Source organism: Austrofundulus limnaeus, unplaced genomic scaffold (assembly GCF_001266775.1).
Source record: "Austrofundulus limnaeus strain Quisiro unplaced genomic scaffold, Austrofundulus_limnaeus-1.0 Scaffold17, whole genome shotgun sequence".
Classification (NCBI taxonomy): Eukaryota; Metazoa; Chordata; class Actinopteri; order Cyprinodontiformes; family Rivulidae; genus Austrofundulus; species Austrofundulus limnaeus.
Genome location: NW_013952419.1, coordinates 1357598 through 1370224, shown reverse-complemented (window position 1 = coordinate 1370224; position 12627 = coordinate 1357598). Strand labels below are relative to the sequence as shown.

Here is a 12627-nt window from a genome sequence, read left to right as displayed (position 1 = left end):
TGACGCAGGTGTGCATGTACAGAGTCTGTTTGGTGACATAGGATTTAAAAAAAAGATTTTGTGGCCACAAGGTAAAAAAAATTCATGGACCCGAGATAATTATGTTGTGGCCATGAGATAATAATCACAGTCATTTCCATGCAGAGACAGTTGATTGCAGCTATAAAACACAGGCAGCTTGCAGCTATAATACACCTAATAATAATAATTATAACAGGTGTAGGTTACCTTTAAAAAATTAAACACAAAAACACCATGTTCAGTCACGCGTTATCTGGTGTCCACACATTATTTATCTAGTAGCCTCGAGATAGTAATGTGTGGCCACTAGATTTTTTTATTCAATGTCCCTGGATGTGCTCCTTAGCCATGATACACACATCCCACCCTCCCCCCACCAGAAAAAACTTAAATATTGTTATCCATTCATATTGTGCCTTTGTTTATCAGTGAACACATTATTTTACATGAGGCCGAGTTCCTTCCTTGTTTTGAAGGCAACACATTGTTCTCACACTGACGATTACCGTTTCTTTAACTGGAACATGCAATGTAATTTCCCAGTGAAAAAGGTCCTAGCAAAAACAACACTGTGCATGCAACATGTTCCCGAGAAAAAAAGAGGGCGTTTGTGTGAAAACCGACGCAGTGGGAGGAAGAGTTTTAGAGCGAGGGCAGGCAAAGATGATGCACTTGTCTAATGTTAACCTCAGTTCCAGGAACTTGTTAACAGCAATTTGTGTTCACAACTAGAAAATTATTACAAAGCAAAAAGCTTCCTAGATATACTTGTTTGTTTTATTTCCACTCCTTCAATATTTTCAGTGGCTTGCTGTCGCTTTCAGACACTGATTTGTCAGAAGACTTGAGTCCTTTTTTTTCTCAAGGACTCAGTGACAAGATACATGACTGGTTGATGAATTCACACCTGAAGTTGAAATGATCAAACTCTTGACCTTGTACCAACTTCCAATCAGGAGGCCATCCCCGCTGCCTGACACTTTGAGAATCAGTCAGTCTGAAGAGTCTGTATGCAGCTGCCAAGCCACCTGGGTAACCTTTTAGACACTAACGGTTCATGGCAAAGCTGTCATGTCCTATGTAATCTTCCGCATCTCATTTACGGTCTTCTCTGGAAAATGCATTTTTAACAGAGTGCCACTTTAAGTCATGCTCAGAGTGTTTAAACTGTGGCGGTGCAGTGGTGGCGTATACAGTATATGAAGTGGTTCAAGGTATTATTTCAAATGCTAACTTTAAACATGTATTTGTGAAAATAAATAAATAAAATTACAATATGTGGTAATAACAGCTTTGAACTTTTAATTTAACAGGAAACTATGACCAAGTATTTATTTCCTTTTTTTTTAACTTATAACACAGTATAATCCATCTTATATAAGAGACAAATATATTGAAATAAAAACTTGGAAGCTTGAAAGAGGAAAGTGGGACTAGGTGTTAAAGAGATTTGGGCAGCTCCAGTTTCACCATTAGAGACAACATTTCTATATCTTACCTTTAATCATATTGTATTAGCAGTGTAACATTTCACAAGAGACATAATTATAATAAATGCCCAGTGTACCTTGAGGGGTTGCATATCATGCTGCCTTTCCTGAATTCTGATTTATGAACAAGGAAATGAAATGACAGAATTTGAGCTGCTGTGGTCTCCTGTAGTAGTGAAAGTTAACTTTTTATTTTTAATTTTGATTTTATGGAATAAATTGGATTATTCAAATAAAACATCTAGATTGGTTGCATTATAGGTGTCTGTTGTGATAAGCAATAAATCTATCAATAAATAAAATTAAAATGAGGTAGAGTTTTCATTTGCCTACTTGTTTTGCCTACTCATCTCTCTCTCTCTTTCCTACTACTTAGCATAGGTAGGAGTGAACTCTTACATCAGGTATTTGGCACATGGTCTCATAGAGGATGGGTAGTGATGCTACATATTCAGTAGCTGTTGTTGTTTTTATAAACTTAGCTTCTGGACTGTCCATAACTTTTCGTAAATTTAGTCAACTTCTGTAAATGTTGTAAGTCGTGACTACAGTTATTTTTTGAAGCCAGAGGAGGACACATAAAGCATAAATTAAACCAGCTTGGACAAAGGAGTTGTGGTTTTACAGCTGCAGCAGCTGTTGTTGTGTGCTTTCTTCACAATCTCCTGCCCAGGGTTCAAAATTAATTTTTATTGCAATAATTTCTGAGACAATTTATCGTTCAGCAAAATTTGTTATCATGACAGTCCTATATAAGCATGCTATATTTGGGTTTAGCATCTTAAAATGTTCTCAAACTTTTCAGCTTTCTAATCACAAAATATTACTGACAAAGACACAACCACAGCCATTATGAGTTAAAATATTCAAATGTGGCTAATGAGCCAATTAAAGAAGGTCTTATTGACAACAAAACCAGCCTGAATGTTTGATATCTATTCTCCATTTATGATTTTTTAATGATTTTAACAATTATGGTAAACATGCATTAACAACCATCTTTCTATAAACATCTCAAAAACCCAAGCTTGATGTTTTGTGACTAACAGTGGGCGCTGACCCAAATTTCAGGGACCACTGCTCTAACAAAAGCAAAAACCTTGTCAACTTGTCTAACTTAGTGTACATCTAAAGGCTTTGAACTGTCATTTTCAAACTCCCATCTAACAGTCTAAGTACTCCTCTCRCATTTATCTTTTCAGCTCTCTAATTATGTTTAGTAGATGCACTCAAAACAAGTAGACATAGGGTTGTTACTCCTGCTGCAATGAACTTGAATTATCCTTTAAATTTAAATCAGCAGTGATGTGATCACACGTCTACAATCATCAGTTGCGCTTAACTGGCTTAAAAGGTGAAAAAGCTAATCAAATCTGTGGTCTGCCTCTATCCATTCTGTAATCTTGTATTCGCAGCCATACATCACAGCGCTACAGCTCAGTTGAACTCCAGTCCTGGTGTAAAGGTCAGTAGCTTCAGGCTGTCCGTCTGTCTGTGCGRATCTCTCTTTTTCCCTCTGCATCTTGAATGCCTAAATAAGAAAGGTTAGCCGACTCAGCTGCTCCTGCCTGAAAGGTCATGAGGGGGAGCAGACAGCAAACATCCGGGGTAAACCTTAAATCCTTATCACTATTATACYTTGTGTTGTCTGATCTGGCAGAAAGTGCTTGTTGTCAGAACATGAACATAATCTTGTTCCTATACTCGCCAAGCAGTTGCAATTTCTTTTTTCTCTTTTTTTTTTGTATAAGGAAAAGTTTGGACCATAAAAGTGTAGAAACCTTTGCACCATTTTGAACCCTGTTTGATTCAGTTAAATAAAGCAAAGCTAATTTTATTATATTATTACTTAATAGTGACATGCAGAGTATAGCATTGTTGACCTGGCTTAGCCTCGGCTTGTCAGTCAAGGTGGAGGGCAATTAAACTGACCCCGACTCTTTCCGAGAGATTGAGCACAATTCAGCAAAATAAAAGGAGGTAGGATCAAGATAAACTTGAAAGACAGGGGAGCACCAGGAGACAGAGAGAATATGAAAATGAGCGACAAAGAAAGTGGAAATGCCACCCTTCAGGGATCAACCAGAGGAGGAAACGTGACAGCAAGAGAGAAGAATAGAGAGAAGGGAACTGACTGGAATGGATATGAACCGAAAAAGTCAAAGTAAGAAGCTGAAAGTAGGAGAAAGAGTGGAGTTGAAGTGAGGAAACCTAAAATTAGACATGGAAATCAGGAGAGAACAGCTGCCTTCTTCCCTCAGGAGATACATTTAAATCAGGTCTGGGTGGCCATAGGGGAGAATGGAAGAACCTACTCCACTGGCCAATTAGGCCCACTGAACACTGTGGTGCTCTAATATAACCATCATTGAGGCCCCTTTGGCCCTTTCATTCCCACTGGATGTGTAGCAGCAGGCACAGATAGGCTTAGACAAAGGGATCACCTTACTTTTATCATTTTATATAGACATAAAGAAGAGTAAAATAAAAGAGGCGACTTTTCTTTTTGTTCTAATAGTATATCTTAAATTTAGCCAGACAACTCCCATTCCATAGGTTTTATTGCAGCAGCAGTTTGCCGTCTAAACCAAGGCTCATCACTCACTACCTGCAAACATTTTCATGAACAAACTGGTGAGTGATGAATAAATCGCTTCACTCAGGAGCCAAGAGTTAGATACAAGGTTTGTGGAGAGACTGAAGGAGCAAGCAGCAGAGCAGCCTGTGCAGAARGAACACACTCTCTCCCCTGACTTGTTACAGTACGGAATCCTGTGAACCGCTCCTTGCCTCACTACTCAGTGCACTGGAAACTGTTCTACAGCAGCATTCTTCCAGTTATCCTTCTGTAGCTGGGGAATAGTCACCTGACTCCTGAGCAGTGGATACTTGACTTCTTTTTACTGTAGTACTACTATAGTGTAGAATAAAGATTGTGTACTTGGCRAAAGCTAAAGTTAAAAAGCTTTTGAAGTGGGGTTGTATGGAAAAGTGACAGACAGTTCGTATTTTATAGTTTGTCCTAAAACATGTATACCGTTTCCTGCATTAACAGTGCATTTCCAGGTGTGTAAGCTGCCCATATGCACTAATACACCCCCATACTTTGAGAGAAGCAGGCTGTTGAACAGCATTCTGGCTAGGGGAGTAACAATACATTGATCCACATAGATTAAATGATGATTTAATTGCATCAAGGCAAAACGAAAAATTTTGATCCATATCCTCGTCAGATGTCCGATGTAGATGTCTACATCAGATTCCTGTCTAACCCTAAATGATTGTTACATGGGCATATYATATGGCATCATATCAATCACAGACTTGCAAACTGAAGTGAGTCGAAATCGTATCATGAAAAATTTTGTGATATTGGGATATACTTTATAGCAGAGGTGCCCAACCAGTCGCTCGCGGGCGACTGGTCGCCCGCCAGCTGGTTCCCAGGTGCCCGCGAAGCGAAACCTCGCTGCGGAGCCTCTAGCGCCGGCTCTGAGCATTGGATCCCGGGGTGGGGTCTTTTTTGAAAGCTCTGGTTCTGCCCTACAAGGTGAAAGTTGATTGGAGTCCCTGTGACGTTCCCCCACAGAGATATAAGCAAAAAAATCTCCAAAATACGCACCGTCTGACCTCCCGTCGGGGTGGTTTTAGCCCACCCTCCCAGGCTAGGAGCGTCAGATCCCAGCATGGCTGGTCGGMTTTTAAAGCTCTGGCTCTGCCCTACAAGGAAAAAGTTAATTGGAGTCCCTGTGACATTCCCCCGCAGAGATATAAGTGAAAAAARTCCAAAATTACGCACCATTGGACCTCCGCCGGGGGTGGTTTTAGCCCCCCTCCCCCAGGCTAGGAGCATCGGATCCCAGATTGGCCAGTTGGGTTTTAAAGCTCTGATTCTGCCCTACAAGCGGATACTTGAATGGAGTCTCTGTGATGTTCCCCCGCAGAGAAATACACAAATTACGCATGACTTAGTGCATTTTACGCACATTTTTGGGAGGAAATTTCTACGTTCGTTTGCTTCTTCCGTGGACTCTGAGAATCGGATCCAGGAAAWTGAGATGTCTTTCGAAAGCCACGGTCCTCCTCTACAAACTGGAGGTGGTTGCAAGTTRCTGGGACGTTCCCCCATGGAGCTATTYACCAACAACCAGCCAAAAYAGGCGCTTTGGCGGGCYATATAGTACTCAGTTTACTCAGGAGCCTCTAGCACTGGCTCTGAACGTTGGATCCAGGCAGGAGATAGCTCMTTTTAAAGTTCCAGATTTTCACTACAACCTGAAGGTGGTTGCAAYTTCCTGGGACATTCCCCTGCAGAGATATAAGCGATCAAAAGTCATCGGGCGAGCTCTAGCGGATGAAACGGCTGATTTCCAGCACGGTGCTGCTTGTGCTGATGCAGGGGAATAAAAGGAAGAGATCCAGTGAGGTGGAACCGCGGTCATGCGTCCAGCACCCGCTCTTCTGCCTGGATTTAGCCAGAAACCCCTGGCGGGCGATATTTCTGCAATAATGCATAAAATTCAGAAACCCACCTGATGGATCACTTCCAGGCAATAAAAGGAACAGATTTGATCAGGTGAAACCAGTCCTGGAAGCTCAGCACTGGGTTTTATAACAGCCTGCGAGAGAGTTTTATATTGTGTGCTTTGATTTTGAAAATAAAGCAGCACTCTTGTGGTAGCCATGTTGACCTTGATAGATTTTTGTTTTGTTTTTCCTCCCCTGTATGGAGAGAAGAGAGGAGAGTTCTTTGAATAAATGGAGAGAGTCCCCCTGCTCCAAAGTTATTTGACTCMGTGGTTCTTGCACTGGAAAGGGTTTCCAGCCCTCATAGCTCGCACGTTACAGTGAGTACTGATTGAAGGAGATAAAAAAATGGTACTTTTTGTTCAAGCATCACTTTTATGTTTCTCTGTCAGMAGTTAAGTAAGGATTTTATCTTTTCTTTMTTTGTAGGTAAAAATATGATTAAGTAGATAGTTTTGTTTGACAATACTTTAAATTAAATAAACCTAGCAACACATTACGTTCTGTTTTTATTTACTTTAAAGAAGTGAGGAGTAGGGAGACAAAATTATGTTTTTTTGATACTGAGAATGGTCAAGGAGCTCTCGGCAAACTGCCGACTTCAAAAGTAGCTCTTGGTTCAAAAAAGGATGGGCACTCCTGCTTTATAGTCATCCAAACAAAACAATCTTATATTGTATCGTGATAAAGCTGGAGATTTACTCCACTAGTTCTGACAACAGGCAGAATGGTCCCTCATCTTTAGCCTGATAGGATATGGTGTCCATGGTCTCCCTAACCAATTTCAATTAGTGTAACCAGAAAACAGTTTTCTACTTTGTTTTGGTGTACTTTAAATGAGCTTTGGCCCAGAGATGACAGAGATGCTTCTTGACATGATTCTCACATAACGGGGTTATTCAACTAAAATGCTCAGGGGACCACAGTTAAGCCAGCAGCTCAGGGAAAAGACATCCCTGGGAGTGTGGGGCAGGGGGCATTGCCCATTAATGCTTGGTGAAACGTTGCAGCATGTAACAGAACTAGCATCTTGTACCTTTTAAATTTGTTCATCTTGTTGCATTGAATCATAAATTATACATTTACAATTGATTTTAAATGTATTTTCATACTAAATGAAGTTAAAAAGAATGCATAACATTGGTTCCTTTTTTTGGTCATTGGTGGGCTTGCTAGAAGTCACCAGCCACCAGCTGAATGGCCCTGTCAAGTAACGTCTTCTGTACATGAATAAACATGAACCAGAAGTTGCAGCTGGCACAACAAACTGCTTAGAAACAATGGTTTGTGGAAGTTGTTTTAGGAAAGTAGCAGTCCACTTGAATCTTGGCCCCATTCTGATGCTGACTCATCAATCTGGTCAGGATTAAGCTATTTGTCCAAACTGAGGTCATTCAAAAAGCTGTCCACAACAAATAAAACACTAATTGCCCTAATTGTCTAGCCTAAACTGTATTAGAAAAACATCAGTGCTTGTTTTTCAAATAGACACAAACATGCATTTTAATACAGGAAGCATTGCCAATATTTTCTAAGTTCCATTGCCAACATGTCACCACTCCTATAAACCCGCTCAGATGATGTTGATAGATGTTGTAGTCACCCTTAAATTGTCGTTTTTTATCATCAAAAACATGCACAGCATTGTTTTGACTTAGCATCAATGTGTGATGTGTTGAGAGTGTGGAAAAAAGTTGTTAAGCAGCACTGAAATGGCAGAGCGAATGATGGGAAATATTGAAGCCTTACCAACAGATTGTAAAGATGTGCTGTGGGATGATGCGTGAATAGGTCAGGAAGTGCATACAGCAGAGTATGAGTCAGCTCACATGCATTGATTAATATGGGCAAAAGTGTTAAAATGCTGTTTAATTTATGGTTTTACATATATATGCATGCATTTGCTTTTTAATTAAATCTGAAGTCTGTGGTATAAGCTATTTTATTCTCTAAAGTCATGTGTGGCACTTTACGACACACACAGCGAGTCACTCAAATCTTATCTCTCAGTGTTTATTAAAAGCAGATCAATACTGGCAAGTGTGTTGTGTTTTTAGATACAAGTGAAGAGTTGATAATGCAGCAAGCAACCATATCCCCCCGAGTGTCTCGGGCTTCAGTGACATTTTACAATGACACTTCCTCTGCAGTGAAATTACTTTGTGCAAAATCTCACTTATTGCTGTACCATTCGGTACGCCGGTTAACTATTAACTTTCCTTTGTGACCAGCACAAAAGAGCTAAAAACGTGTCACACTGGGCTGCGTGTTGCTCCATTGCARGAGCGAGGAAAAATGAAAAAAGTAAGTGATTTAAAGAGAAGAAGTAATAAAGGGAGTGAAGGCGGGCGCAGGAGAATGGTAAATCGTTGGCAGATCATGCTTCATGCAAAACTTTCATGAATAAAACATATTCCTATCCTCCCGTAGCTTGCATCCATTTTTCCTCCATTTCCCTCTTCTTCCCTCTCTATCTCTCACACGCATGATTAACCTCGGGAGGCCTTAATCAACACTGGAAATGACCCATGCTCCTTGACTTACCTCTCTCTCCTTCCCTCCTTCACCTCATCTTCTTCACTCTCAGAGCTTCTCCCTCCCACAGCTTTCTGTATGATAGGGCTCACCCCACCTGCTAACCCAGTGGGCAAACTCTGTTTGAGGGTCACTTTGTCTCACCTGTGCTATAAATTACRCGCTGTAAAGAAACTACAAAGCGGTAGACGATATTGACGGATAATGTCTGGAAAATATATATTTTCATGTCAAAAACTCACAGTTTGGTTTTCCTTTTACATGTTTGTTTTTATTTGTTGTTTTAGCTGTCTTTGTAAGGCTCCAGACTTCACTTAGCTGGGATTTTTACTTAAATTGTCATTGCTCAGTTTGAAAAAAAAAGGTTTATCAWTCAATGTGGATAGCACTTTATACCTACATCTTATTTAGCTTTACCAAATGATTAATAAATGTTTAGTTAACATTGAAAATAGTTTTAAATAAGGATAATTCATTCTTAATAAGCTATTAATTATCCTGCTTTACCCATAAAGGCTAATTGCTTCCAAATCCATCATACTCATTGTTTATTCATGCTTAATAATACACGAATAAACCATTCTATATGCTGTGTGTTTATGTATGTAAATAGTCATATAAATGTTCTTTCATACCAAGTGTTATACATGCATTAATGGTTAGAGAACATTTGAATCATCTACTAATCCTGCAGCGCATCAATAGTTAAAGCAGTTGTTAGTAACAAGCTGTCTTTTTGTGAAGCCTTCTAAAGTGAGCACTATTTAGGTTTTTTAAAGTATTTGTTAGTGTAGACAAAACCCTAAAGGTCCACAAGCTCCTTTTCAACTGTGGAAGTCAGAGCAAAATCATAGTCAATTCAAACATTCTCTAACCAATTAATCCATGTCTAACACATGGTGGGAAATGGGGCTACACAGTATCAGAAAAATCTGCAATGTGTGATAATGATGCTTAATATTGTGATGGCCATATGACTTGTGATGAATGAACAAATACTTAATTATACAGTGTTGATGTATTTCACAAAAAAAGACTAATACATAATTTCCATTCCAACATGACACAGAAAAACTAGACACAGCTGCAGTATTAACAATGAAACTACAAACTGCATGCAATACTGTTTCTTACTGACTTTAAAACACCGCCCCCATTAAACCTTTTCTGATGCTCTAAATACTAAAAAACACCCTTGCTATTATTTTCTTTTAAATGACTGATAAAAAAAATCAGAAAATAAGTTCAAAACTTTTAAATAAAATTTAACCCTAAATCCAACTACAAATTTTCTCATTGCATTGATTCAACATTTGCACCACTAACCAAGTGGTTATGACTTGATGTGGTATCTCATTTTCTTTATCAAACTGATGCTGACAAAATGCATAAAAGCAAAAATTTGGGCCAACCATTTCTTGCAGTTTGCACAGTTTTTTGCAATATGCCTTTTGCAAGGCTTTTGCGACGACAATGTGCAATGTTTTGTTCAGCCCTAATGTTAAAGTACATTTATATAAACATTTACATTCATAACAACACAGTAAACAGAATAATTAGTTTGTGAGTTATTAGGCATGAATAAACAATGGAATATGTTGGTTTTGGAAGTAATTAGCTTTTATGAGAAAAACATTAATAAATATGTAAATTTCTAGCCTTTTAAGTATGAATCATTCTTGATTAATGATGTTTTCAATATTAACTAACCATTTATTGATGATTAGATAAGGCTAAATAAGGTGTAGGTATTATAGTGTTACACAGGATATTACATTGGTGAGTTTCTCTGTAGTTGGTTCTGATTGTTTTTGGACCTGCTGTGCTGACTGTATGAGCAGAACACACKGTCAGTCTGAGCAGAGTTACGCAGCATCATAGTCACCTAACTAAACACAGAAAAATATGTAAATTTGCACTGATTCTATGCAGAAAACAGCTGGTGTCTGTCAGCGCACTGTGGATTCTTACAACATAATACCAACCGGGGTGTCAGAGCTGACTTCTCACAGCCAAATCACCAGAAAGAAATGTGTGGCACATTTGTAACGACAGATCTYAACGGCCCCAAAAACTGAAGCTCGCGATGCAGTCTGAAGCTGTCCATGGTCCTGAAGTCTGGAACTGTAGCCCTGTCCATGGTGCTGACAACCAGCTCCTACCAYCTTACCCAGAAATGCAAAACTCAGCTCTGTAGTCTTTCTTTTTTCTTTTTCTTTTCTTTTTTAGTCACATGCAGGCATTACACAGATCAGTGTCCTCACATGCACACAAATCCACAGAGAATGAGTTTTAATTGCTCCGCTCTGTGTAGCTAAGGTTTCAATACTTCGGGCTAAATGCCTCCTGCGTGTTCCATGTTGAGGTCCAATTTAGCARGCAATAATCACTGGCCAGCCTCCCTAGACATGTATTTTGTGATTGGAAGTGAGGCAGGGGTGGGGTGTTAAGCTTGAATTGGTTTATTTTTACTCATTGTGAAGACATAAATCAGTGGTGAAAAGCTCTAGTTACATGTAGATGTGAATTGGAGGGTTAAACATCAAATTTGAGCCTATTATTTATTTTATATGTGTGTCTTTTAACATTTGATTTTTTTATTGAGTATTTAATATAAAAAAGTAACTCAGTTAAGCAGTCAAAAGTGCCAATGTTTCGCTTAGTATTTTTTTTTTTCTGTATCTTCTCTTTCACAATAAATTTGCATCTCTGTCCTGTTTTGTGTTGTGCTGCAGGTATCAGCGGTCAGTATCCCCTGGTTCAAAATGTGACCGTGACAGAGGGCGGAACAGCGAACATGACCTGCCGTGTGGAGTTTAATGACAATACCTCCCTCCAGTGGTCAAACCCAGCACAGCAGACACTGTTTTTTGGGGACAAGAAAGGTGAGTTGAAGATTGATTGACATCAGCATCCAGAAGGAGGGTGCTGTTTTTTTTTTCTTTTCACCGCGTGTTTCTTTCTTGGTCAAGCTGCTCTCTTTTTTGTTAGTCTTTAGTTGGTCCTTGGGTTTCACAGTGAGGGCAATTTACAGACTGGTCAAACAGAGATCTACAGACATGCCTTCAAAATCTAAACCATAAATAAATATCTGATGATACATGGTATGATGGTTGCTATTTTTTATTTTATCCTTACACCTTTTTTTCTGCACACACTATCTCACTCACACAAATCAACAAAGCTGTGCACGTAGTCTCAACAAAGAAGCAATTGAGAGTGAGAATTGATACGACCAGCTATGTTTTTGACTTGTTTGCCCAGAGCAGGGTAACCAGTGGGGGGTGTTATCTGCCATGAACAATCGGGGGACATCAGTGATTCTTTTTTGTTGGTGGATTTTACCTTGGTGTGTGAGCAGGGTTTCTTAGAGCATGATTTTGGTGTTTGATGGTTGCTGTCAGGTTTGTTGGATTTCAAGTTTGATCAGAATTGTTGTTTGGATAAATTCACACCATTTAGACCTTTTTATTTAATTTTCCACGGTCCTTCAGTGGTTTATGTGCCATGACAAAGATCTAAAACATTTTAAGCACATAAACATTTTTCATATAGTTTTTGCTGAAATGGTATAAAGACCTCAACATAGAGAAACTGAATTTGATTCTTATCTTTATGAGCTAATGGCTAGTCAGACTGGAATCAAGATCAAAGAGATTTGCTGGAAATGTAAAGCAACTCCAACCAAAAACAAAACAAAAATTAAATAATAATAATAATAATAATAATAATAATATCAGTTCATGTGAATATTCTTTTACAAACCTTTATGCTGCCATAAGTTTTGAATAACACAGTTATTCTGATAGAAATATTGTGACATGCCTGCGTGAAGTGGCCCTGGCTGCACTGGAAGTGCTACAGCTAGCTACTGCTGTTGATATATGCACTTGCAAATGCCTGCAAATTTCTACAAAACAAACTGCATAATGCACAATTGTATGTAAGGGATAAGAAAAGGTGGTTTAAAAAATCTAGCTCAGGGATGGGCAACTGGTAGCCTGTGGGCTGGATTTGGCCCATGTGTACATGTCTGGCCCACCCTATATATATA

General features: G+C 39.0%; 1 protein-coding gene across 1 annotated transcript in view; it reads left to right on the top strand.

Moving 5' to 3' along the window:
* cadm2a (cell adhesion molecule 2a) overlaps positions 1-12627 on the top strand; it is a gene marked incomplete at its 3' end in the record, with an annotated part of 251538 nt that overhangs the window by 200016 nt on the left and 38895 nt on the right. Inside the window, 1 exon segment of the mRNA XM_014003220.1 lies at positions 11309-11458. Coding sequence (XP_013858674.1) covers positions 11309-11458 — 150 coding nt within the window.